The following is a 27,648-nucleotide window of genomic DNA, read 5'->3' as shown; positions in this document are numbered from 1 at the left end:
TGTAGGCAACCGGAGTTGCAAATGAAGCCCGGGATTTGAATTTCCCGGGCTTCATTTGCATAAAGCCGGGCACCGCCATTTTTAAATGTCCGCTAGTCTGACTCCATGCCGCGCGGCTACACGTGGCACAGACTAGGTAGTTCGGACTAGGCTTCCTAGTCCGAACTACCGTTACTCCTCGTGAAGCCTAGTCCGAACTACCTAGTCCGTGCCGTGTGTAGCCGCGCGGCACGGAGTCCCGCACTAGTGGACATTTAAAAATGGCAGCGCCCGGCTTTATGCAAATGAAGCCTGGGAAATTCAAATCCCGGGCTTCATTTGCAACTCCGGTTGCCTACATTACCACCCTAGTTCGAACTAGGATGGTAGTGTAGACATACCCATAGATATTAAGTGACTCAGTCCTCGGGCTGACCCACGTACACTGACCCTGTAGCCCTTACCAGGCTCCATTACCCTTGTTGGACAGATTACATATGAAGATTTCTTCTCTGGGATGGAATGGCACCTTCCTCCCTGAGGCCTCTTTGACTTCCCTTTAGGGCTCTGACTCCAGCTTTCCAGCTGGGTCAATCTAGATCAGCCGCTTCATGGGAGGGGCAGGTAAGTGGCAATGGACATCCCTTCTATGGGCATGTCTTCAATGGCAGCCAGCCAGCAGCTATTCCATGGCTTCCCTGATCCCTGCAAGCAACAATCCACCTTCACAATACAACCAGAAAGGAGCACCTCTTGCATTCTGTCTCAGGTAGCAGAATGAACTATTCGGGCCCTTTCAGTTTCTGCAGACAGCCAGGAGCAATAGCTTCTTCTCCAGCTTCCAGCAGGAACTCCCTTGTCTCTGGCTCTATAGTCATTTCCCCCCTCCAAGACCATGGGAAGTATTTTCTACTTTAAAATATTGCTGTATTGTAACAATTATATCTTCGCTCTATACTGCATCCATTTTAGAATTAAGGATTAAATTGCGTTTAATCAGCCAATTGATTAGTCGATGAAATTTCCATCAACTACTTTATTAGTCAATAAACGGGGAAACTGAAGAGTCACAGGAGGGTTAGCTACTGGCCCTGGGAGCTGACCCCGCTGTGGCTCTGCCTTTTAAATGTAGTAAGAGCCACCCAGCTCTTCCTACATTTAAAAGGCAGAAGCACAGTGTCTGGGACTGGGCATGAGCCAGGACAGCTGAGTCCCGCTCACGCCTGGTCCCCTGCTACGCCTCTGCCTCCCCACAAAGATAGTGCTTTTAAGACAGCTCCCTCCCTACCCCCCAGCACTGACTCCTGCTCCTCCCCTTGCTGCCTCTGATAGTGATTTGACTACTTAGGTTTATCGGGTAGTCAACTACTCACTTACATTTATTGCGGAGTTCATAAGTTGCAAGATAAAAACCCTCTGCCTCAATAGACACTTTTTAAAATTCATGACCCATAACTGCTTAAATGTACTAAATAATATGTTTAAATGATACTTTGGCAATCAGAACCAAGATATGTAACACATGTCGGCTGTGTCTACACTGGGCCACTTATTCCGGAAAAGCAGCCGCTTTTCCGGAATAAGCTGCGAGCTGTCTACACTGGCCGCTTGCTTTTCCGGAAAAGCAACGACGATCTACTGTACAAAATCAGCCGCTATTCTGGAAAAACTATTCTGCTCCCGCTCGGGCATAAGTCCTTATTCTGGAACACTGTTCCGGAAAAGGGCCAGTGTAAACAGCCCAGTAATCTTTTCTGGAAAAAAGCCCCGATCGTGAAAATGACGCTCGGGGCTCTTTTCCGGAAAAGCGCGTCTACATTGGCCACAGACGCTTTTCCGGAAAAAGGGCTTTTCCGGAAAAGCAGCCTGCCAATGTAGACGCTCCTTTTCCGGAAAAACTGAACACGGAATAGTATTCCATTTTAAGCATTTCCGGAAAAAGGTGCCAGTGTATACGTGGCCGTCTTGTGGACAATTAGTAAGAGAGTTAAAAAAAAACCTAGTTTGAGCCCCTGCTGACACACAGGAAATGGTGAACAGTTCTTAACAGGATTATATCAGTGTGCAGGTTGTTATTCTGTCAAGTTGTGTGTGCGTGTGTGGTTTTTTTTTTTTTTTTTAAATGATTCGGCTGTTCTTTTTGGCCTTTCTACTCAGAACAGGAGTAAGTTTCTCAACTTTCCAAATCTTAGCCATTCAGATTAGCAAGTACAGGATTTATGCAAATATGAATAATTATAAAATGGTTTAATTGTAATAATTAATACTTGATATACAGAAGGAATTTGAACTATTTAGATTCTTTTTCTCTTCACTGAGAAAATGTAAACATAAAAATGTATGTAAGTGTACCAACTACATGGTATGAATGACAACACTATTGTACAACTGAGTGGGTAAATTATAGGCTCATTTTAGAAATTATTATTGGGGAAAATATATACATTACTAACCCTTTTATTCATAAATGGAATTGCCAAAACTGCAAGTTTTTGTAGCGTGATACATAAAGTGCATTCATCAACTATGTAAAACTATCTTCCCTACAATTTATATTTTTAAAGCAATCTTCAGTTGTACTTTATTTTACTCATTGATTTGGGGAATGAAAAGAACTAACTGCACAAGAATGTTTGTGTCACTTGCATGTATGCTGACGCATCTTTCCTGTCATTTATATAATGAACAATAAATTATTGGATTATATAAAATCAACAGCAATTATGAGCCACTTAAACTTTTTTAACAGCTGAAAATGCTATTTTGCTAGGAAATTAGTTAGATGACTATTGTGTTGACAGTGACTAAGTGCATCTTTAATTTTCAACTTTCTGCTTCATAAGAAAGTTTTTCCACAAAAAATTTCCTAAAAGCAGTGTAAAAAAAAATCCTTTCCCAGATATTTAATGCATAAAATACATTTCTCAATCTGTAGACAGCTAGTGATCTATTTCAAATAATACTGAAGATTCCATTCTTCCTGAACATTTTGTAAAACCTAAGATAAATTCTTATAATGTAATTTATCAAAATAAAATATTTTTCTCTAATTCCTGAAATTTGTAATGCTTTTGATAGCCCTTCATGTAGAATCAGTTCATAGGTTCGCTTCCATAATCAATTAGCTATCAGTCCCAAAACTAATTTACACAAACAATTTTAAATACAGTAAAACTCCGATGGTCCGGTATCTGATGGTCCGGCACCATCAGGAATCCAGAAGTGCTCCGGGCCGCCGGACCATTGGAGCTGCTCTGCTGCAGGCGTCCCCGATTCAGCCACTACTAAAACTGACCAGAAGCTGAATCAGGGAAGCCGGGGGCAGAGCAGCTGGAGTGCTGCTGGGTAGGTCCCGTAGCGCTGCCCCTCGGGGCTGCGGGACCAACCCGGCAGCACGCCAGCTGTCCCCGATTCAGCCGCTGCTGAAACTGACCAGCAGCTGACTCCAGGAAGCCCGAGGCAGAGCTGCTCTGCTCCAGCTTCCTTGAGTCAACCGCTGGTCAGTTTCAACAGCAGCTGAATCGGGACGCCTGGGACAGAGCAGCTGGGGCGCTGCCGGGTTGGTCCCCGCAGCGCCAAGGTGCAGCGCTACTGGACCAACCCGGCAGCGCCCCAACTGCTCTGTCCCAGGCGTCCCGATTCAGCTGCTGTTGAAACTGACCAGCGGTTGACTCAAGGAAGCTGGAGCAGAGCAGCTCTGCCTCAGGCTTCCTGGAGTCAGCCGTTGGTCAGTTTCAGCAGGGGCTGAATCAGGGACAGCTGGGGTGCTGCCAGGTTGGTCCAGTAGCGCCGCACCTCGGCGCTGTGGGACCAACCCGGCAGCCCCCCAGCTGCTCTGCCCCAGGCGTCCTGATTCAGCCGCTGCTGAAACTGACCAGCGGCTGACTCCAGGAAGCCCGGGGCAGAGCAGCTCTGCCTCGGGCTTCCTGGAGTCAGCCGCTGATCAGTATCAGCAGCGGCTGACTTGGGGACACCTGGGGCAGAGCAGCTGGGGGGCTGCCGGGTTGGTCCAGTAGCGCCAAAGAGCGGCGCTGCGGGACCAACCCAGCAGCACCCCAGCTGCTCTGCCCCAGGCATCCCCAAGAGCAGCTGGGGTGCTGCCGGGTTGGTCTTGCAGCGCCACGGGTTGGCGCTACCGGACCAACTCAGCAGCACTCCAGCTGCTCTGACCCAGATGTCCCCGATTCAGCCGCTGCTGGTCAGTTTCAGCAGCGGCTGAATTAGGGATGCCTGGGGCAGAGCCAGACTATCGGAAGGGCAGGCTATGAGGGGTCTGGGGTGGCATCCCCTCCACCTCACCCCCCTCATAGCCCCCCCTTCTGATAGTCCGGCATATCTGATAATCCAGCACCCCCTGGGTCCTAAAGGTGCCGTATTATCGGAAGTTTACTGTACAACAACAATCATAGGAAGTTGATACCGGTGCAGAAATGTCCTGGGGAGAGATTGATGGATGGGCTGTGGTTGTTGACTTTGTAGTAGAAATCTATGAGTGAGTTTTGGTCATCGGTCCACAGCATGAACATGTCAATGTAGCTCAGCAATATCATTGTTTTCTGTGGTGCAATTGTCCAGAAATGTTTCCTCTATACAACAATCAATAACCAACCACTAACTCTTTTGTCCTGCAAATGCAGGAGTTAACTGCCTGCTTCCAGGGTGGGCAATGATTTTTAAAAGGGGGTCACTTCATAAATTTCTGAAATGGCTCCAGGCTGCCCCAGAAGAGGCGGGGCCTTGGGTGGAAGGAACGGGGACAGGAGACTTTTCATGCTCCCACCCACAGACCCTGATTGGCCTGGGTGTGGGAGAGTGTGTTAAGTCTTTCCTGTCCCCACCCCCAAGAGAGAATCACCAGTTGTTTTAAAACAGCTGACAGTTGCCTCTAGGGGCGCAGCAGAAGGACACCTTGCACACTCCCCTCACCCCCAGGCCAATCAGGACCTGGGGGCCGGGAGAGCGCACCAAGTCTCTTGCCCACCCCGGCCTACTTCATTTTAAATATCCTCTTATACCATGTTAACATCTTATTCTGTACAATCTGTTTCACCTTGTTATTTGACTGTGACCCTGACTACCCTCCCAGACCTGAAGAACTTGGTGTAGCTTGAAAGCTTGTCTCTTCCATCAACAGAACTCCAATAAAAGATACTATCTCACACATGTCTCACTGTTATATCCTGAGACCAATATTTCTACAACATTGTAAGTAGCATAAAAATTCCCCTCATTACCTTCTGCCCAAGCTCAGTTAATGCTAGGGTACCACTACTGTTGGACTTCTCAGCTCTCCCTAGAAAGCCACTCCCACCTCTGGGGGAGAAGAAAGCCATTTGTCCCTGTAGGTCAACAGCTTAACCTTTTCCAGCAAGATCAATATCTCTTAACAAGGTGTTTCAGGAAAAGACTTCAGGCCTGTTAAGTGAATTGCTTCCTTGAGAGTAAGTACAAACCAACATTTGTAAAATTAACTTCTTAGAAATAAAATAAATGTCCCTTTCAAATGTATTCTGACCCTTTGTCTCAGAATAATGATACAAACTGCTTCTCTTAGCCTAAGGAAAGGGAAAAGGAAAGACACACTGTCTTCTCTAGTAATAGAAATGTAGCCGTGTTAGTCTGGTATAGCTGAAGCAAAATACAGGACTAAGTAGCACTTTAAAGACTAACAAGATGGTTTATTAGATGATGAGCTTTCTGGCCCACAAAAGCTCATCATCTAATAAACCATCTTGTTAGTCTTTAAAGTGCTACATAGTCCTGTATTTTGTCTTCTCTAGTTGCATCTTGTGTAAGGTGATAGGACTACTACTACTGTAATTTATTAATTGTGGGGAAACAAAGATCTGTTTATCAATAAAACCTGTTGATGTTCTGTGCTTTCCCTTTGTTTTAATTTTCTAGTTTTGAATTCTGCTATTTAAAATACAGCAAATTATTAAAAATATATTAAAATAGTATATTTGACATGGCCCACCAAATTCACTGCAGGACAGAAAGTACAAAGAATTCAATTGTCACACTCCAGATGTAGCGTACCAATGCTAGTATAACTAAATTTTGCATTATTACATTTAAGAACTTAGTTCTCAATAAAATTCTCAGCAGGAATGATGTGTTAAATGTGCTCTTTAAAGATACCAATGCTAATTAACACCACAATGCTAGGGAACAGCAATTGAATAGTAGATATATTGCATACTTACACTGCTAACTCTAGCAGATGCATGTGAACACTCTCACTAAAGATATAAAGAAGATTTCAAAAGCCACATATACTTATGGGGAAATTAGCTTTTCCACACCAATTTCCAGACTTGTCTGAACAACTCTCTCACAAACCCATCCTGTTGATAAGGCTCAATTAAATGCTCCACTGACTTCATTATTCCCTACCCCATACTTAATGAAACATAAGATGTTTCAGTGAGTTTTTTTTATAATTTAGAACAGTTTCAACATTCAGAAGTTGGCAACTGATATTCCAAAGTGAAGGGTCAGAAAGGTAACTGAGTCTTCACCTGCTGTAGGCTGTCCTACATCTAAAACAACTACTAAACCAGCAAGGCACTTCTAGCCAACAAGATAGGAATCTCCTGTGTGCACATGGCATCTACAGAGCAACACTCTTAAGTGTAGATGCAGTTGTAGGTGCATTAGCCATTTCAAAGACTCTTCTATGACTCTATAAATATCGTCCAATTCACCTTTGAATTCATATTTGGGCACTGTGTTATAACGTGTTCAGTGATTTGGATAGGGATAAATAAACTCCAGTGAGGCTGCTGCTTCTGGAAGTCAACGTGTGGGATAACAAAGGCATTTGTAAGGACATTATCTCTCAGGAGACTGGATAACTTTAAGGCTAAGTCTACACTGGCACTTTACAGTGCTATAAATTTCTGTCTCAGGGGTGTGAAAACACACAGACACCTCAAGTGCAGCAAGTTACAGCACTGTAAAGCACCAGTGTGAACCAGTGAGCCACACTCCCAATGCTGTTAGTTACACCCCTCAAAGGGGTAGTTTACATCGAGCGTTGGGAAAGGATCGTGCCATGGCCACACTTTCAGTTTAAAGCAATGCCACCGCTGCGCTTTAAACTTTTAAGTGTAGACAAAGCCTAAGAACATCCTTAAAAAAGCCTCTCTCAGGAGACACAGTTTGTATCCACAATGACCCTGAACTATTTCCTAAACTATTTTAAACAGTAGTTACTTCATCCTGTATGCTGATTTTTAAAACAATGTGACTCGTTTCCAGCCACCATAGCCAACTCAACTGCTTAAAACTATTTAGTTATCCAGTGGCCCACCACAATCTGGCAAGATAAGGGAGAAAAATATAATACAATGAATTAACTGCCCAAGTGGTGGGACTTTTCCCTTAGCTAAGTATCTCCCAGTACAGGCAATGCACTTTTTTATTATGATGATTTTTAATTGCAGCGTGTGTTTGTTTGTTAAAATTCTGAATCCACCTAAAAGTCTGGTATTTCTTCAGTAACTTGTGCTAAAGCAATTGTGGTAAACCAGCAGTCCACATGCCACATGGGGCCCATTGGGGATCTATAGATGGCCCACAAGACATTTTGTTTACTGTTGCCATGTACAAGTTTGTCAGATTCCAATGGTTTCCGTCCACATAGGGTTTTTCCTACTAGTATTTTACTAACATGACACGCACACAAGGTGCATGTTGATTGCACACAATACTGACCACAAACCTGCATGCAATCAAAGCACTGCTATGGTTCATTGGTACATTGCAAATTCTAGGTATGTAAGCATTGATATCAAAATTATCCTATCCTGGAAGAGTGTCTTGGTTACAATAATCCTGCAGCCCACTTAAATGAAGAACGGCTACTCATGTGGCCCACTCACTAGCCTATGTTGCACGTCACTGTGCTAAACCATGTAATTTACTTACGTCCTGATCTTGCACTTGGTTCTAAGCAGACAAAACTCCACACCCACCCACACAGAACCCTCGTGCCAAGTTAACTGCAGTATCAGAGTCTTACTTTTGCAGCCAAAATGATGGCTTGGCTCACTTTGTACATTATAACCAAAGTAAAAAACGAAACTGAGCATCTTCTGAAAATTATTTAGCTTTTCTAGATGACCCATTCTACAAGATCATTAGAGAAAATTTTCAGCTGAACAGCTCTGTCTTCCCATGAATAGTTAAAGTCCCTTAAGAACCACATAGGTTTGGATCTCACACTATAATAACCAATAACATAAAATATTGTTCTGTTTTCCAGCCTTATTAATAAGTAATCACAAATTTTAAAAGACAAGAAACAGCTTCAGTAGTAGAAAGTTAGTTAATTGTTTTTGTTTCAGTAAATTGGATTTTTTTACAGGGAAAAGAGGTACAATTTCATATTACAGTCTGTGTGAATATTAAGGCCTCTCCATAACAGTGAAAAAACTTAATATCCTAAATCCAAGATTTATATTTAAGTAATTTCTTCTTGGATTAATAACACTCAGAAGAAAGAGGAATAAAACAAGCTAGGTAAAACACATAGATATGTACTAATTTTCAATTATGAATGACTTCAGTTAAAAAGAAATATTGCTGTTTTCAAAGACCATCCTGATGTTTACATAGAAATTGAATAGATCGCTAGATTTAATTATTAAAGATTCTGAAAATGTCAGTTCAAATATCCTCTCCATGACTGTGCATTAATTCTGACAAGTACAGATTTCGAAATGAATGAAATAAATGTTAATTCCCGGTATGAATGCTAGTCACAGTATTAGACAAAAGGATTATTTTTTCCTTCCCAAACCAAGCAGAGTTGTCTTTAGCCTGCCTACCTTCTCCCATCTCTTCCCCTTATTTTTTCTTGTGGCTAAAATGGTCTGAAAGGACCTGCAGAGAACAAATGTGTGGAATTATGTCACCTTCATTCATAAAGCTCCTGGATGAGGAGCAGCTAACTGAAGCAAATCCCAAGAGAAACATATGCTGCAAACTGGACTGTGCTCATGCACACAACAACCATGCACTTCATTCACTTAACTTCTGGGTTCCTTTTTTTTTTCATATACCACACACCTATACAGAAAAACACTAATACAAATTGAATCTCTCTACTCTGGCAACATTTGTGGTCCAGCATGATTTTAGTTGACCAAACCCATGATGAGTGGCCATCCAGCTAATTTTCCCACAATCCAATAAAGTTTGTTTACAGCTGACTCTTCCTTGCATTGTGTCTGTCGCTCACTTGGTTTCTCACTAGTACTAACTGCTGTACTTGGAGTGACTGTGTCCACTGACAGGTTTTGGTTTTGGTCACTATCAGCCAACAGAGAATAGCATGAAAGGGTTAGAAAATACCTGCACTTGGGACGTTAACTCGTATGTGTGTCAAATCTCAAGAGTGCTTCACTGTTTATATACATGGTGTCCAACCAATTCTGAAGCAGTAGCGAATTAGCCACACTCAATTGGCCAAATAGTCACATATGGCTAGTGACTAGCCAATTGGACACCATGGGTTTATATGAATATAAGCTGTTGGTATGATGATGTATTATGGAAAACCCATGTTCCAACAGCAACTGCAGTATATCCTGAAAGACAGATGAGCTTGAAAATTAAAAGCTTTGTTAAACATGCATGTGCATACTGAGGATCTGATGATGTTTTAGCGTCATTTTGGAGGCAGACACTGAGGTGAGGCACTCTCCAGATGATTATCAATTCACACAGTGCTCTAATGGCTTTAAAAAAAATAAAATCACTATATCACTGTGTTGGAAAAGCACTAATACCACATGAATGTTCATTGCTGCTGTCACCTGGTATATTTGGCACCTGGGTGTTCAATGGAAGCTTTGAAGATATAAATCGGTTGGGTTTTTTTCTGCACTGTACCCTAGGGATGTGAAAGGTTAACCAGTTAACTAGTAAGCATCACCCTCAATGAGTGATGCTTACCAATTCTGGTTAACTAGTGGGCGCTGGAGCAGCTCCTCACCTGCTGTGGGCCAGGGGCTGATCCAGCCCAGCGGGGTCCACTGAGGATGGGGGGCTGCTCCTGCCCTGCAGCAGCCCCTGTCTGCGGTGGGCCTGGGTGTGCTGTAGGTCGAGGCTGCTCCAGACATCCAGAGCACCTTCTGTCCCCGGGCATCCCACAGGCAGGGGCTGCTCCAGCCCACCCACCCATTAATTGGTTAACTGGTTAAACAATACGTTTAACCAGTTAACCAATTAAATGGGATTTTACATCCCTACTGTCCTCCTCCTCCTACCCTACATTGGCAGTGTACAAACTTCCAGTTCTAGCTCGTCAGTGTCAGCGCAGGCTGAGGAACATGCTGGCTATCGGCATGGAGCCTTTCAGCTTCCACTGGCTGCTGTTTGCTGTTCCCAGCCAATGGGAGCAGAGGAAGCAGTGTGGGTCAAGGGACGTGCTGGCTACCACTTCCTGCTGCTCCTGTTTACCCAGAATGGTGAATCACAGCAACTGGGAGGTGACAGACTCCATGCCTGCAGATGCTCCAGGTACATAAAACATCCTGGCATACCAGTGGTTTGCCCAGCTGGTCTGGAATTGAAGTTTGCTAATCACACCCTACAGTGGGGAAAAAAAATGTGAAGCACAATGACCTGATCATAAGCCGACCCCCGCTCTTCACAGCATGATTTTTTATCAAAACAACTCAGCTTATGATCAAATATATTAGGTAAACGCTTGTCTTGATCCCCTTAAAGATGCCCCCCAACTGGGGCTTCATCAGTCTCTAACTAAACTGCTACAGACAGCAGCCAAATGATCATTTTTTTAATAATTGCATCCCATGCTTTGGACTGAACAGCAACTTAGTGCAGATGGTAGATGCCTTGGAAACAGGCCACAGTTATCTCAAAGGTATCAATAAAAACTACAACTGAAGAGGCACAGTAGCTGTGCAACCAGCTGCTGATTTGCAGGAGAAGGATTCCTTCATCAAGATATCTTAGATCCATTTGCAAAGCCTGTGGGCTTATTGCAAAGAGAGGCATTATCTTAGAGCAGGGCTACTCAACATGCAGCCACATGCAGCCTGCTTGTTTGTGGCCCGTGATGCGGTTTGGGTTTACATGAGGCTCAACACGCGGCCCTGCCCATGCGTAGGATCCCCTGAACATGGCCTCTACTGGGAACACGCTCCACAACAGCAAGTCAACATAATATTCCTGAGTTGAAATGCATTCTAGTAGTTAAATTCCTGGTCTGTCATTGCTCATTAAAAGTGCTGTCATATGGGTGAAAAACAGTTAAATATTGCATTTTATTAATTATCAGCAAAACTGACTTACATGAGGCCTGCATGTTGTATAGTCTTGCCTTAATCTTTGTATTCATGCCCGTCAGTGTGAAAGAAGCTATTTGCATACAACTGCATATATACTTGAATGTATATGCAACCACACTTAAGTTGCCCAGCATGTGCTGTGAGTATCATTGTGGCCCCTGGGGAGTCCAAAGTTAAGTAGACTGTCTTAAGAGTGTTGAGCTGCTTTAATATATGAGCCCTCTACCCCTTCTATTTCATGAAAAAACAATAACTGAATTACAGTAGTTTGCAGAGGTGATGTACCCATGTTGGTCCAAAGATACGAAAGTGACTGAGCTAAAGACAAGTTGGAGATATTAAGTAGGGATGTAAATATCTAGTAAAAAAAGGTAACCGATTAAACAATATATTTTTAATCATTTAACCAGTAAACCGTGGAGGGCTGGGGGGCTCCAGTGGCAGGGGTCTTGCTGGCTAGCACATCATGAGTAGGGGGACTGTTCTGGCCCCACCAAACCTGCTGCTGATAGGGTCCTGCCAGCCAGGCTGCCATGGGGAGGGCTGCTCCTGTCAATCTGGCTCTCAGGTTAACCGGTTCCTAGGTAAGCATGCTGGTAAGACTAATGCTTACCAGGTAACCAGTTAAACTTTTATATCTCTGTTGTTAAGCATAAGGGGTTATTACATCTTAACTTGTAGAAACTGGTTTCCTTCCCCAGAGTCTGCAAAGCTCAAAAACTTGTACTTTCCACCAACAGAGGGTGGACCAATGAAAAAGATATTACCTCATCCACCTTGTCCCTCTCATAAAATGTTAGTTTTCAGGGATTGTTGGAAAGAGTGTAACCTATGCTGCACTGCAAACATGTCTTGGCAGCTTGATTACAGTAGCTTTAAGAAATGCTATTGAACATTTATACTACAATCTGAGAGGTATCATTCAAGATCTTGAACTGAACTAACGACAGACAGACAGCTGGGAATAGAGTTTAATACAAATGCGTACACACAAAAAATTAGTGTTCATACACAAAGAACAACAAGAGTCTGAAATTGTTGCACTGGTGAACCACTAAGTTTTCAAGAAAAAGATCTAGCTGTCTCTCTCATGGGAATCTTCTCAGCAGCAATCCATCAAACAGCAGTAGGAACAGCTACCCACTTAAATATACCAAGCTGCTGGATAATGGCCAAAAACTGAGGAAGGGAATAAAGTTACAGTAACAATAGAGCCCATATGAGTCTTGTCTACTCCACAGCTTGCCTTCTTCCCACCACTGGCGGACCTGCATTGACAAGCACAGGTGGTATACTCCAGGTCCCATTTTTGTCAGCATAGATGCAGCCCACTTGACTGCTCTCACTGCCATTGAAGTGTTATTTTATTTATTAACTAGAATATTTACCTGGTGTTGCTTGTGTGCTTAACTCAATTAATATTTTTTTTTGGAAAATAAAATGAAAATGTGCATGCTTCATTTAAATCATTTAAATTGGTCTGGGATGGGGTTGAGGATGAGGGGAGCAGTATGCAGTCTGCCCTGGGGAGAGAGGACTACCCCAGCCCTCTCTCACTGCAGCACCTTGGGGCCAAGTGAGAAACAGCTCTCCATGGCTGCTACGGCTCCAATGGGTGCAGCTGGGAGAGGGGTGCATGTCTTCCAGCTGGAGCAGTTCTAGTTTCATTTGACCCCCTACACTACTCAGCTAGAGTGAGGAATGCAACAAACAGCACGCTTTCCCCATCTCCTTGATTAAGGAGAACAGCAAGCAAGGTTCCCATACAAATTGTGATGGAGAGAGGAGCTTCAACTCCTCCTCCCCTACTCTCCGTAAAGGGCACCTAGGGTGTTGGAGGCTTGGAGCTGGGTCAGTCCCAGATGCCTGCCCCACAGCTTGCTTCTTCCCACAGAGACAGCAGGGAGGGAGACAGGCAGGAGCTGGTGCTCGAGAGAGCTGGCTTTCCACTCAAATCTGCTGAACCCTTTGCTTCTTTGCTGGCAATAGAGAAAATATTGTAGGTTCTGCACAATAAGAACAGCTATTTAAACACATACACAAATATGCACACATTTTTGAAAATTATTTTATTTAAAAATTCATCTATTAGATTAGAAGTACAATCCCCACACCAATTTTGGACAGATTAATATTAGGGTTTAAATGAAAAGATACTATAATATTTTTTATCTACAGAAATTCTTAATAAATTCAACAGTCCTATAAATAGATCAAGTTCATGGGTTTACATGAATTACAGCATGAAACCCAAATAAATACTTTTTCATTTTTTTTCCCAGTGGACTACAAAGACATGAGTCATTTATTTATCTCCCAAAAACTGTAACTGGATGTCACTTTGACATGCTATATTGGTATGTGAGATCAAACACAAATCTGAATCTAATGTACTTCAAATAGTTTTAAATACAATGGCCAACTTTATCCCTGGAATAAGTCCACAAACCACAGGAAGTTACACAGATGAATTTGGACCATTTTAATAAAGTTGCAGTTAAGCTGCCAACTGTCAAATCACACAAACACCCTTGCCCTGCCCCAACCCATCCCCTCTCCAAGGCCTCCTGGCCCCCCTCCGAGGTTCCACCCCACGCACTCAATCCCCCCCAAACCTCTGTCACTTACTCTCTCCAACCCTCACTCACTTTCACACTGCTGAGGCAGCCAGTTGGGGTGTAGGCTCTGGGCTAGGGCTGAGAAGTTCTGAGTGTGGGAGGAGGCTCCGTGCTGAGCCTAGGACATGGGGTTGGGATGGCAAAGAGAGTTCAGCTCTGGGAGTGAATTTGGGTGCAGGAAGGAGCTCAGAGCTAGGGCTATTGAAGCATATTATCAAAAATAGGCACATTAGTATTGAATGTTTGTAAACCTGAATGATACAATGAAATGTTTTAATCTATATGTTCAACAACATATAAAGCACAGAGGAGAAGTAGGGATGAAAAGGACATCAAATGTAGACTAAAGAAATAAATGGAGGTGGGGCTTACAAAAATAATTAGGGATTTCAATTAATCAAAGTAAATGCATGCATTTACACAAAACAAATTAACTAGGTTAAAAAAAAAGTTGTGATTAATCACAGTTTTAATAGCACCATGAAACAATAATGGAACACCAATTTGAATTTATTATAAAGATTTTTGGATGTTTTTCTACCTTTTCAAATACACCTAATCTGGGAACAGTATGGTACTAGCAGGCGGAAGGGGAAGTGGCTCCATGCACTGCTACTTCCCTTCCCCCTCAACTGGGGGAATGGCAGCGCAACGACGTGCTTCCCCTGAGCCTTTTCCTCACGGCTCTCATAGCAGCAGGGGGCAGTGCCACACAGCATGGAACCACGGGTGCCCCTGGGAATAGGGTGCCAGGTAAGTGCCCACCCCAATCCCCTTCAGGCCCAGACCCTGCAGCACCCTCACTGGCCCGGCAAATTCTTTAATCCAACATATCCTGTTTCCCAGGGTTGCTGGATTAAAGAGGTTCATGTGTATGTTGATTTCAATTACTACACAGAATACAAAGTGTACAGTGCTTACATTATTATTCCAAATATTTATACTATAAAAAGAAATGAAAGAAATAGTATTTTTCAATTCATCTCATACAAATCCACTGAGTCCTACTTCTTGTTCAGTCAGTCACTAAGACAAACAAGTCTGTTTACATTTATGGGAAATAATGCAGTCTCTTCTATCTTCAATGTCACCTGAAAGTGAGAAAAAGCATTCACTGGGCACATCTATGGCCCACATTTCAAAGTATTCACATAGCAGATACATAAGCATTCATATGCCTCTTCATGTCTGACTTGTAGGCTCTAACGTTTGACATTGTTTTTGTTTTGAGTGCAGGTATGTAAAAAAAAATTATACATTTGTAAACTGCACTTTCACAATAAAAAGACTGAACTACAGTACTTGTATGAGGCAAACTGAAAAATACTCTGGTCTTTTTTATAATGCAAATATTTATAATAAAAACAACAAAGTGAGCATTGTACATTTGGTATTCTGTTATTGTTTAACAGTGAAATTTAAACTGTGGTTAATTGCGACTTTTGTAAGTACTGCAATTATTGTTTTTAATTATTTGACAGCCCTAAAAAGTTTATAAGGAGAAATTATTGCATTCAGGATGAGGAGACATAAATGCAGAAATAGGAGTTTCAGCAAAGGAAGGGTTCCACAATCAGAGTTACAGACCTCCAAAAGGCAATAGAGTTCAGGACTTCCTGACAGTAAGAGTGAGTATAAAATTTGAGTAGAAGAGAAAGGATGGTGACAGAATATTGACAGAAGGATTCTCACTAAGCAAACCAAGTACTAAAACTGTCAGTTGAGGATACAGCGGGTAAAGTTATTGCAGGCACATGATCTAATTAAACTAAAAAAAGCCAGAAAGTGAGGAGAGAACCAAAACAGGTAAGAGTGGGGTTCTTTTATCTCCACAGAAGATATACTAATGACTGAATTTAAAAAGATGACCATCCAGATTGAGATAAGAGAGAAGCCAAGATGACAGCTAGAGAGACAAACCTCTATGGCAAGGGTGGGCAAAAGCCTTTCAGATCCGGCCCGCCTTAGGATTTGATTGGCCTCGCGAGGCAATAACAGGCTCCGCCCCCAATGGGTATGTGTTGGGGGGGAACTCAGCCCCACCCTCCATCCCCCAGAGTCCGCTGCAGAGGAAGCAGCACTGAGGCTCCTCAACAGAGCCTCGAAGGCACCGTTTCCACAGCCAAGTAGTCTGGGCTGGTCCCAAGCTGCAGCTGCGATGCCTCTGGAGCCAGCCCCAGGCCATCTGGCCATGGTAGCGTCGCCTCTGGGACTGGCCCCAAGTCGTGGCAGCAGCATCTCCAGGCCAACCCCAGGCATCTGGCCACAGCGCCTCCGGGGCCAGTCCCGGGAGCCTCCAGGGCCAGTGCCAGGCCACAGCAGTGGCACCTCCGGGGCGTGTGGCTTCAGCGCCTCCAGGAAGGCCTGTGGCTGCTGTCCACAGAGGCAGGGCTCATGGCCACGGCATCTCCGGGGGCAGCATGTGGCCGCAGCACCTCCAGAGCCTGCCCCAACCCATGTAGATATGTCACTGGCGCCTGCGGGGCCAGCCCAGAATGGCAGCGCCTCCGGGGCAGCTTGTGGCTACTGTCCCTGGAGACAGGCCTTGTGGCTGTGGTAGCAGTACCTCCAGCCTCTGGTCTGGCCTGTGACCAAGGTGCCTCAGGGCCAGCCCTGGACCACATGGCCACAGCAGTGGTATCTCGGGCTTCCAGGACCACGTGGTCGTGGCAGCAGGACCTCCCTCCGGGGTGGCTGAGACAGTGTGGCTGCAGCCGCTGCTGCAAGGGAGCACAAAGCCAGATAAGGTTCCTCCTCATGTCCAGAAACTCTCACCCAAATCCCATCACTTCCCTCCCCCTCAAGACCCAGCACTTCCGGCTTGCTCCGACATCCTCCCTTATTCTTGCACCCTGTCTCCTGGCCACATGCTGCATCCTCCCTTGTTTCTACTCTTACCACCTGGCCAGAAACCATATTCCCAGCCTGTTTCTGCACCCCAACTCCCTCCCAGATCCTGCATCCCATCTCTATACTACTTACTAGTAGCCCTGTCTCACGCACTGTACCCCTCATTTTTGTCCCTACCCCAGAGCCTAAGGAGGTCCATAAAATCCACTAACTCCAGAACCCCAGAAAAGTAAATCTGGTTTCTGGGAAGCCCTGAACCTCAGTTTCTCCCTTCCCTTCCCCTTACCCCGTGAGGCTGGGGCACCAGAGGAGTGAGGTGTCTCAGTTGGGGCCACATCAATGTGGTTTGGGGAGGAGGGGTTGGAGCAGATTTTGCTTCTCACTTGTGTGATCCCCAACTGATTTTTTTGTGGGTCAGTGACCCCAGACCTGAAAGGGTTCCCCGCCCCTGCCATAAATAAAGAAAACATTGTGTTGGCCATAATATTTTACTGTATTTAAAATGAAGCTTGATAAACTAACATGAGAAAGTTAAAACGCTTGATCTGTTTCATAATTTAAACTGTTCTTACTAGCTGCAACTGGTTCAGAAAATAAGGTCACTGTAACAAGCAGGGTAGTTCTCAACCCTGCACCTTACGCCCAAGGCCCAGCCCCTTCAAAGTCAGCCCGCAGCCACGTCCAAAATTTGTTAAGTGGCCCTCCTTCCAAAATTATTGCCCACCCCAGTTCTATGGAGAGATGCCAATTACAGTTTAAAAAAAAAAAAAAAAAAAAAAAAGGTTGTCTAGGAAATCTATGAAGAACTACGATCAGCAATAGATCTCCTTGAACTAGTGCCAATTTGCCTGCTAATGATGATGAGTTAAAACTGCAATTCTAGGAATACTGTAATGGAGACCCTTCCCTTCTCAACAAAGCGGTGGCTCTGGATAGGACCAGAGCTCTGTCTATTGTCTAGCAATTAGCGGAAGATGATTTTAAAAATTATCTAAGAGGCTGTCATAAAAGATGGAGCCCCCTAAAAAATAACTAGAGACACCATCCTAACAGAAATCCCCCTCCCCTTGACCTTCCCAGTTGCACTGAGGAGAGAGAGTAGGGATTTATGACATCATTTATGGCAGCCACCCATCCTCCAATTTTCTCTCTCTCTCAGGCAAGTAAAGTAGGTTTAGCCTTCCAGACAGCATCTGTCTGGTGAACTTTTTCAAGCCTGACTATACCTTTTACTTGCCTCAAACACATGAGAACTAAGGAACACTATAGATGAAGTTCTGGTTCAACTGAAGTCACTGACAAACTCCCATAGACCTCAGAGCAGGTAGAATTTCGCCCTAAACCTTTATCTCATGATAAAAATGTTATTAAGCTACAAGTTGTAAATATGTAATAAAATTAACATACAAGTTAAGAAACCCAGATAACACACATTTCCAAATTTTTAGTAAGCTAAAACATTTTAAGAATGTCACAAAGTGCCCTTAAGACTTTTTTAAACTGTACATGTGGCCCATCACCACAGATTTTGCAGAGCTACCAAGTGATTATGGGGACTCAGATGAGGGTCAAAATGAAGAGACAGGACTCCTGTGGCCCATGAAATACTTAAGTAACAGTCTGATTGAAGGGCCAGTGAGTGTTCACAGATCTATTAATGCCATTCTTGTAATGTGACAAGTGAGGCAAGTTTCCTAAGGCAATCCTGAGAATCACTATCAAAAGAAGCTTTCAACATAGGTTTTAATGAGCTTTACCAACTACAGGCAGTCCCCAGGTTACGTACAAGATAGGGACTGTAGGTTTGTTCTTAAGTTGAATTTGTATGTAAGTCGGAACTGGTACATATTGTAGGGGAAACTCTAGCCAAACATTTCTCCAGAGCTCAGTTTTATTCTCCCACACCTCACTTCCCTCAGTCCTTTATTCTCAAGCTGAGGTGTCTGCTGAGAAAAGCCGCTCCGCGTCTCCCTGGTTTGCTGGGGGGAAGCAGCTAGTGGGGGTTGCCTCACCCCATTTGTAAGTAGGGATCCGATGTAAGTCGGATCCATGTAACCCGGGGACTGCCTGTATGTATCAGATAGGCAGGTTTCATTACCTCTTACAGATCACTAGTGTTCCTTGTTTTCAGTTTTTACTGAATTTCACAGATAAATTACCAGATTATTTTAATTAAAATTTAGTTTTTACTGATTTACACGCAAATATCTATCACTCAGTATTTTTTCAGGTTAAAGCTTTACACAGTTGTGTCCTGCAACTTTAAGACTGAGGCAGTTCCAGGGTGCAACATACAGAACACACATGGTGGAAAAATCAAATAATGTTAATATTGCACTATGACGGACTCACAAGGAGAGGTTGCTTGCCTGGTTTTGAGTCCATTTAGTATAGCACTGCATTTAAATAACCAACCCTCCACAGAGATGTAATGTCCTCTATTCACTGATTACTTCCATTAGTGCCCATGGTTCTTCTGGATGCCCACACAACCAGTCCTGCCATGTCCATAGCTGGCTCCAGACTACCCCCAAAATCGCTTCTCTCCCCCAAGGGCTCCCAGGAAGGGCATCTCACTCCCTACTGATCAGGCAAGCATTTCTTCCCGGGGTTTCCCATGTGAATCACTTTACTCTGCCACTTCCTCTGAACATGCATGCCTTCAATCCTTCCCCAAACCAGCAGGGGACTCTATTTTTCTACACGGTTTCTCTCCTCTAGTGTCTGGTATGTCTAGCAGACTCTGCATCAGACCTTGCCTTCCCCTTCCTACCCGGGACAGAGCTCCAGGAACCTAACTCCTTGGAGCTTACTGCTACAGCTAGACAAAGATAAAATGAGGTAAAAATGCAAATCTATGCACAAATACAGGCAGTCCCCGACTTACGCGGATCTGACATATGTCGGATCCGCACTTGCGAACGGGGCTTTTCTTGCCCCGGAGCTCACGGGCGGCGGATCGCTGCCCGTGTCCTCCGGGGCGAGAAAAGCTTCTCCCGGTCTCCCTGGTCTGCTAGTGCGCCCCTCCTCCCCCCAGCAGACCAGGCTTTTGTTGCGGGACGCCTGGGGTAGAGCAGCTGGGGTGCTGCCGGGTTGGTCCTGTGGGAACCTACCGGGCAGCCCCCCATCTGTTCTGTCCCAGTCTCCTGATTCAGCAGCTGTTGAAACTGATCAGGCTGATTCCAGGAAGCTGGGGGCAGAGCAACTCTGCCTCTGGCTTCCTGTAGTCAGCCCCTGGTCAGTTTCAGTGGCAGCAGCTGAATCTGGAGCCAGTTCCGACTTACATACAAATTCAACTTAAGAACAAACCTATAGTCCCTATCTTGTATGTAACCCGGGGACTGCCTGTACCAACAAGAAAATCAGTGCTTAGATATTTTCATGAAAAGTAAAGGCAGGAGTGAAGACGATGCACTTAGCTGCAAGTGCTGCAGCACTGAGATCAGTACTTGTGCTGGCAGAATAAAAGAGCATGTTGAAAGCAAGTGACACGAAGCTTAAAGAAGAAAGAGACTTCAGGATAATGAGTCACTATCAGGAGCTTTCACTAGGGCTTTAATGAAAGAGAGGACCTAGCATGACTGTGTCAATGAATTTGTATGTGCTGCGGGTTTCACTAGACACTGCTGTTAATTGCAGTGTCTTATCGATGTCTTTGTGCCACAATACTGTCCTCCCTAATGCAGAAATCTCACTCATAAGATGCTCTAGCAACTAATGGAATTAACAATTGGAAATATGTTGTCTAGTCTAATTTTTGATAAAGCTCTTGAAGCTTCAATCATCTGACTCTTGGTCTTTTGTATAATTTTTATTTCAAAGTGAATAAACTCATCTTGTTTTGTGCCAATATGATGTTCACCCCCTCTGCTGACAGCCATTTATCAATGCAGCAATAACTGACATGTGTAAGATGTACCAACTAATTTGGAAAATGTGAGCACAACTAATACAGATTCTTCTGCTTCCTGCATGGCTAAGTTGGCATGGGAGGTTAAACGCAATCAGAAACCAGAAATAGTATATATTACCTGTCCTACGCCTGATTATTTTGCATTGTCAGCAGATACTGCTATAGAAGAATGAAAGATGTGAAATCTAGCATCTTGAATTTGGGGCTATTTTAAACATGCAAACGAGCTGAACAAGTAGTTCCAGCTGCCAATTAAACTACCCTTGTTGTGCCACATCAGTAGATGACTATTTTGCCCTGTCATGTAAACAATGTGTGGACTGTTCTACTGGGTCTCCTAGATCATCCTGAATATGTAGATTCTGAAGCAGACTCTCTAAAGAGCCTGCAAATAAACTGACCACTATATTCCATCCATTAAACCTCATTTTTTAAGGAGTAAGGGTTTATTTCGAAAGAAGGGGTTTATTTCAAAATAACTGTGTCTACATGGCGTTTTTTATTTCGAAATAGCAGCCGGATGCGATTATACAAGTGAAGAGCGGGAAATTCAAATCCGCGCTTCATTTGCAATTCCTCTCTCGAAAGAGGAATGCAGTGTAGACATACTCAAAAAGTCTAGCAGTTCTGAATCTACTCTGTGACAATCAGTGGCCCCAAACCAGCTCTCTGCGGATGACAGGGTTCTGTCTTTGTTTTTTTGTTTGTTTCTAGCTTCTTCTACAGATGTCCACAATCTTTATTACAAAGCTGAACTGCAGGCCTGCAAAAGGAGCAATGAACAAGGAAGGACCTGTATCTATTAGAGGTATAGGAGAGAAGGCAAAGGAAACAGGAATTAACAATGGGAACTAGAGTCACAGTGGACAAAGAAAGTAAAGAAAAATCCAGAGAAGTAGGACAAGAGAGGAAGCCAGGCAGCATGTCTAGCAGAGTAGAGAGAAAGAGAAGAGAAAGATGCAGCAACAAAAAGAAAGTATAGATAGCAGGTTAAGATTAAATAAAAAAGCAAAAGCAGATAGTACAATTAACATTTCAAAAAGGACAAACGCATTACATTAAAAGGAGATACAATTCAAAAGCACTTTCCTAAAATTATTTTTCCATGTAAACAGAGTGCCACATGAATGTTGTGTTATTGTGAATGGGAAGGAAATGTCTGAAACACAACCACCTCACTGCAGATGACCCATACTATGAAAATGCACGAGAACCATTGAGCATACCCACTTCTGCATACAGAATTTAGGTAAAGTACATTAGAAGAAAAAAAGAGCAGTATGCAATGCCAAGAGAGGGATACATTCCATTTCCAAGATCCATGTCCAAGGAAATCAACATATTATCTGTGCCTTTTGCTTAGGACTAAAACCTAACTGATAGGCTTCAGAAAAATTAATGATACACAAAATACCTTGATCATTTTCCTAAAAATATTAAGTTTAAAAGATCTATATTACTTTTTTTTGGACCAAGTGCATATACCATTGCTCAACTGAAAATACATTTCCCTTTCCAAAGTAGGTTATTAACCATCAATAATGGACCCAAAGTCACCCGATACCTTTGCTCTGGCTTTCAACCCCTTTCTTTTGTGTTATATTTGTTTCCTGATGTATTCCAGTGCCCCTCCTACACCAGTTTGGAATTTTAGAAGCTCAGCCCGCAGAATTTTTGGGTGAGATTTAGAATGAGCTGTGACAGTAATATACAATTCACTGATTATCTCTTGAATGGCCTAGAAATGCACTTTCATTTAACATTTTTAAGTGGGTTTCTTATAAATGAAGTTATCATTCTTTGCAACTCTCATCTTGAAAGATTGATAATCCTAAACTTAGAGAACTATTTTCTAGCTCTTCTGGTAGGGGGGGGCGGGGGTTCTGTGAAGAATGTCAATTTGGTCTCCTTTACATTTCCATTTAGCTATTGCTGTCTGCAGTGAGATTCTGTTTTTCTGGAAGATATCCACTTTAGAAGTTTTATCTTTTTTATAGTTCTCTCTTTCATGTTACTTGCAATACTTCTTCATAGTGTCATTTTTTTCCTTTTTAATTAAACTGTTTCCCAGCTTTTGAGATAAATAGGAGCAAAGCTAATTTAAAATACAGCACTCTGGTTTGATGGCTCATTACTGTCCCCTAATTGTCCACATAAAGCAATATATTAACATTTCATTAGCAAGTTTTGAGTACACTAACTACAGTAGTTGATTAAACTGCACTTCAGTTTACATAGAAAAAAAAAGTAGCAGTGGTATATCAGCAAGTTATTATAATCAGACAACATATATTGTAAACAAGTGTTTCAAGTTTTCTGACAGGCAAAATAATTTGTATGATATACAAAACTGAAAGGCAAATGCCATACTGGATTGATACACTGGTATATACAAGTGTACATTTTAATTATTTTCATTTCAGAATAATCATTAAAAATAGCTCCCTATTTGGAAAAAATACTCAGAATGTCTATTAAAAAACAAACCGCAAAATGGCTAACATAAAATGGCTCTTTTTTAAATAACCTACAGATATAAAGTCCCATTATTTACTGATGCATAGAATTTGAGATTTTCAGTAATTGTCTAATTTCAAACTGTGTCAAGAATTATACTCACTTGACCTCTATTCAGCGTCATGTTCTTAGGTTTCAAAGGAGGTCTTAGGATAGATTAGTAACTATCTCTCACACCTCAATTTTTCAAAAGTGCAGAGCACTTTTACTGAATTAATTTGCAGCTACAGGTACCAAACACCCTTGAAAATCCTATTCTGACTCTGAAAGCTTATAAAAAAATTTGAAGGCCTTTTACAGAAAAAATCCTGCCACTAGTCCTCTCCTGCTTAAAACAGATTTCTGCTAGCTACGGATGTACAAATATCTAGGGTGTGATATGTATTTCCAACAACATGCACAGTACTGCACACAAGACATTTAACGCCCATCACTGCCACGAAGATTTTATCTGATCCTGAAACTGATTTTGTGTGGATACAAGAGTCCACACATGCCCACACAATTGCAAGCATATCATCTCAACAAAGACACAGCTACAGTTATATGCATGCACTAGAATAGCAAAGGAAGTTTTAAAGCATTGTACAGGCAGTCCCCGGGTTACGTACAAGATAGGGACTGTAGGTTTGTTCTTAAGTTGAATCTGTATGTAAGTCGGAACTGGCGTCCAGATTCAGCCGCTGCTGAAACTGACCGCCAGTTCTGACTTACATACAGATTCAATTTAAGAACCCCAAGTGTCCCCAAGTCAGCTGCTGCTGAAACTGATCAGCGCTGATTCCAGGAAGCCTGGGGCGGAGCAACTCTGCCTCGGGCTTCCTGTAGTCAGCGCGCAGCGGCTGACTTGGGGACGCCTGGGGCAGAGCAGCTGGGGTGCTGCTGGGTTGCTCCAGTAGCACCGCTCCTCGGCGCTACTGGACCAACCCAGCAGCACCCCAGCTGCTCTGCCCCAGGCGTCCTGATTCAGCCGCTGCTGAAACTGACCAGCAGCAGCTGAATCAGGACTCCTGGGGCAGAGCAGCTGGGATGCTGCCGGGTTGGTCCAGTAGTGCCCAGAGCGGAGCTGCAGGACCAACCGGCAGCGCCCCAGCTGCTCTGCCCCAGGGTCCAGCAACAAAAGCCTGGTCTGCTGGGGGGGGGGGCACACTAGCTGCACCCCCCCCTCCCGCAGCAGACCAGGGACACGGGGAGCAAAGCCGCAGTGGCAGCGGGGTGCCGCGCCTCTGAGGCTTTGCTCTGGCAAAGCCTCAGAGGCACGGGACCACACCGCGGCTGGGGCTTCGCTCCCGGTGCCCCTGGTCTGCTGGAGACGGTCCCCAGCAGACCAGGGGCACCGTGAGCGAAGCCGCAGCAGCGGCGAGTTCCCGCGTTTCTGAGGCTTTGCTCTGGCCTCAGAAGGGGAAGGTGGCGAGCCCGGGCGCTCCGCGCGCACGAGCTCAGCGCTCGCGCCCCACTTCCTGGGCCCAGGATTCGCGTTCTAGCCTGGAAGGCGCCGGGGGAGCGCGTGCCCGCTCACACTTCCCAGCTCGGCTCCAGCGCGTCCGCCAGAGACGGTCTCCAGCAGACCAGGGGCACCGGGAGCAGCTTTTCTCGCCCCGGAGGTCGAGGTGGCGGATCGCTGCCTGTGAGCTCCGGGGCGAGAAAGCCCCGTTCGTAAGTGCGGATCCGACATAAGTCGGATCCGCGTAAGTCGGGGACTGCCTGTACACCACTTACAACTAATATGTTAGAGCTGGGGTGGAGAAGCTCAGGCCCGGGGGATCCAGCCTGCCTGGATCCGTCCCTCTGAGGCTCCACATTGAGGAGCCTGTACTGGCACTCCAGCCCCTCTACCACCTGCGCACAGGGCTGGAGCACACAAACTTTAGTAGGCTGGGCCCCCCTAGGCTCTGGTGTGCAAGGGGAAGGTGGGGAGTCTTTCTCCTTCTCACTCAGGGGCTTCTCACTTCACTTCACACTTGTGTACAGCTCCTGACTGATTTTTTCTGTGGGTCAGAGGCCCCCGACCCAAAAAGGGTTCCCCACTCCTGTGTTAGAGTGAAGACATCTGACTCATAGGGGTTAGTCTTTGTGGGCCTTTTGGAAGTTACCTTGTCTGTGTTAATAGAAATGTCAATAACAATCAAATCTGTTAAAATATTGTAAAAAGATGTTGGCCCTGGGCAATTAGCGCTGTATGATGTCTGTACAAAACCCGCCTTGATTCCTAAACACCCATTTGATAGTACTGATGTGATATATACAGTACACTAAACTTTTGGCTAATCCCCACTACTCTAAAGAAAAGGAAAGTTATCCAGAAAGGAAGCAAGGCAGGCTGAGCCAATATCACTTTTCCAACCCAGAAGTTTGGAAGAAAACACCAAATAAGACACATTTCAGAAGAGAATGTCGGATATGGCTGCATAGCTGTAAATCTGAGGCAAATGATTCATCCAAATATTGTGCTGTAAAGTTTGAATACTAGTGAGACAGCATCATGCTGTTCCTTTGGGAAACGGCACCAGCAGAATGACTGAGTGGGTGGGACTATAGATGTACAAGCTAGACTTGCACAGGGCTAACTTCCAGAAGTTGATGTGAATTCACCTTCCTAGCTGCTGCCCACAGTAGCAGGACAGTGCAAGAATGTTGCCCCCTAAAGGAGCTCTCACCTCCTTTTATGCTAAAAAGGGCTCAATCTCATTTTACATCATCTGAAGTAGTTGAGGCAAAACAGAAGCATCGCTTGAGCCAAGGATTCTTGTAAATACTAAACGTGGTGCCCAGATCTACCCAAACGAAAGATGAGAACTACTAGCCAAGAAGGTCCCGCAAGCTGAGCTGAGAAAGGATGGTCCTACTCTCCAGGCTGCCCCTATTGCTCACGGGAGAGGCAGCCCCGAATGCACAGCGCCACTGGCCGCAAACTCTCCCCGAGAAACTTGCTGAGAACTTGCGGTTTCACTTTTTGAGGGGCGAGGATCCCCGCTGCACAAGCCCTTGCCTCCCCTCGCGGCTGTTACCTGCTGATGTAGCCGTCCCCGTCGCCATCGCAGGTCTGGAAGAGGCGCCTCATCCTCTCCTCCTCGCCGGTGCTGGACGTGTCGCTGCTGCTGCTCCCGGTGCTGCTGGCGCTCACCTCCACCACCGCTGCCGCCATCATGCGGCTCTGCTCAGGAGCAGGCAGCGCAGCCCGCGGTGCTCGGGACCCTCTGTCCGCACGAGCCCTCCCCGCCGTGCAGGCAGAGCGCGGCTCGCGAGCAGCGGCGCAGGGGTGGCGAGCCCCGGCGCTCCGCGCGCACGAGCTCAGCGCTCGCGCACGCGCCCCGCTTCCTGGGCCCAGGATTCGCGTTCTAGCCTGGAAGGCGCCGGGGGAGCGCGCGCCCGCTCACACTTCCCAGCTCGGCTCCGGCGCGTCCGCCAGAGGGAGGAATGCGCCGGAGCCGGGGCCGCTGCTGGGGGAGCGGGTGGGGAGGAGCGCCCGGCAGAGCTGCCCCGGGCCGTGGGTGCGGCTTCGCTGCCGGTGGGACCCGGTCCTGGGAACCCGGGACCGCTCGGGGGGAAGCGGAGCCGCTGCCGCACGCCTGAGTCTGGCGCGCTGCCCACGCATGCTCTGGGCGCCGGCCGGGCGCTGTGCCCCTGCAGCTGTGCCTGCCGCAGCCTGCTGGGGAGCTGGCGCCCGGAGGCCAACTCTCTCCCGCACCCCAGCCCGCTTCCCTTGCCGAGTCATGGAGCGGCCCAGCCTGTTGCCCAGCTGTGTGGAGCTTAGCGGGTGTCCCGGGAGGGGTTGCCAGAAGTTCGGATCCGGGGCACAAGAGGGGTCTGTGTCCATAAACTGTCCTGTTCTGCTCACTCCCTGCGAAGGGGCGGGGGTGTGGAAGGCCAGGTGCGGCTGGAGGGAGCATTGGACTGACCTTGTAAGGCTGTTCTTTTCTGGATCGCTCAATAGTCCTGATGTTCAGAGGTTGCTGCAACCTTTTGCCACCAATAGGCATTTGTAGAGCCCCATGACAATTTTTTTTGTGGGGGGTGGAGAGAGTGTTTTATTGCGTTTCAGTCTCCACAAAATGGAAGCCCTTGGGTGTGAGTTTCAGACAAGTCTGCCTAGCACTCATCCTGCAGTGAGCCTTCATACAGGGCTGGGCAGGCATTGCAACCTGAGTGCTGCTCAGGTTTGGTCCAGCCCATAGGCTACTGCTGTGGAAGGACAAAAAAGGGGGCACCTGCCACATGATGGATCCTCTCCACCTAAACCCCACCTCTTACCTCCATCTCCCCTCCACACACATCTTTCCGCAATCCTAAATCCTAAATGGATCTCAAACTCTGGTACAAGAGTTGACTATAGCTGGACTGCTTGGAAATCCCTGTGGTGGGAAAAACATCACAGCAGCCCAACACTGTGGCATTTAATTTCAGGAAGGGTAACTACACAAAAATGAGAAGGTTAATTAAACAGAAA

General features: G+C 45.3%; 1 protein-coding gene across 2 annotated transcripts in view; it reads right to left on the bottom strand.

The window, feature by feature from the left end:
* Positions 1–26,822, bottom strand: part of MCC (MCC regulator of Wnt signaling pathway) — a 411,412-nt gene extending 384,590 nt beyond the window's left edge. The window contains exon 1 of one of the 2 annotated variants that reach the window (XM_006134467.4): positions 26,210–26,822. In XM_006134467.4, the coding sequence (XP_006134529.2) occupies positions 26,210–26,349 (140 nt within the window). In that variant the 5' untranslated portion in view covers positions 26,350–26,822. The remainder of the gene's footprint in view (positions 1–26,209) is intronic. The other variant, XM_025190402.2, reaches the window with a different exon arrangement.
* Between the last annotated feature and the right edge of the window lie 826 nt (positions 26,823–27,648).

The sequence above is a fragment of the Pelodiscus sinensis genome, chromosome 6, assembly GCF_049634645.1.
Source record: "Pelodiscus sinensis isolate JC-2024 chromosome 6, ASM4963464v1, whole genome shotgun sequence".
NCBI classification, from domain to species: Eukaryota; Metazoa; Chordata; order Testudines; family Trionychidae; genus Pelodiscus; species Pelodiscus sinensis.
Note: the sequence above shows the minus strand (reverse complement) of the source record. Positions and strands in the feature narration are given on the sequence as shown.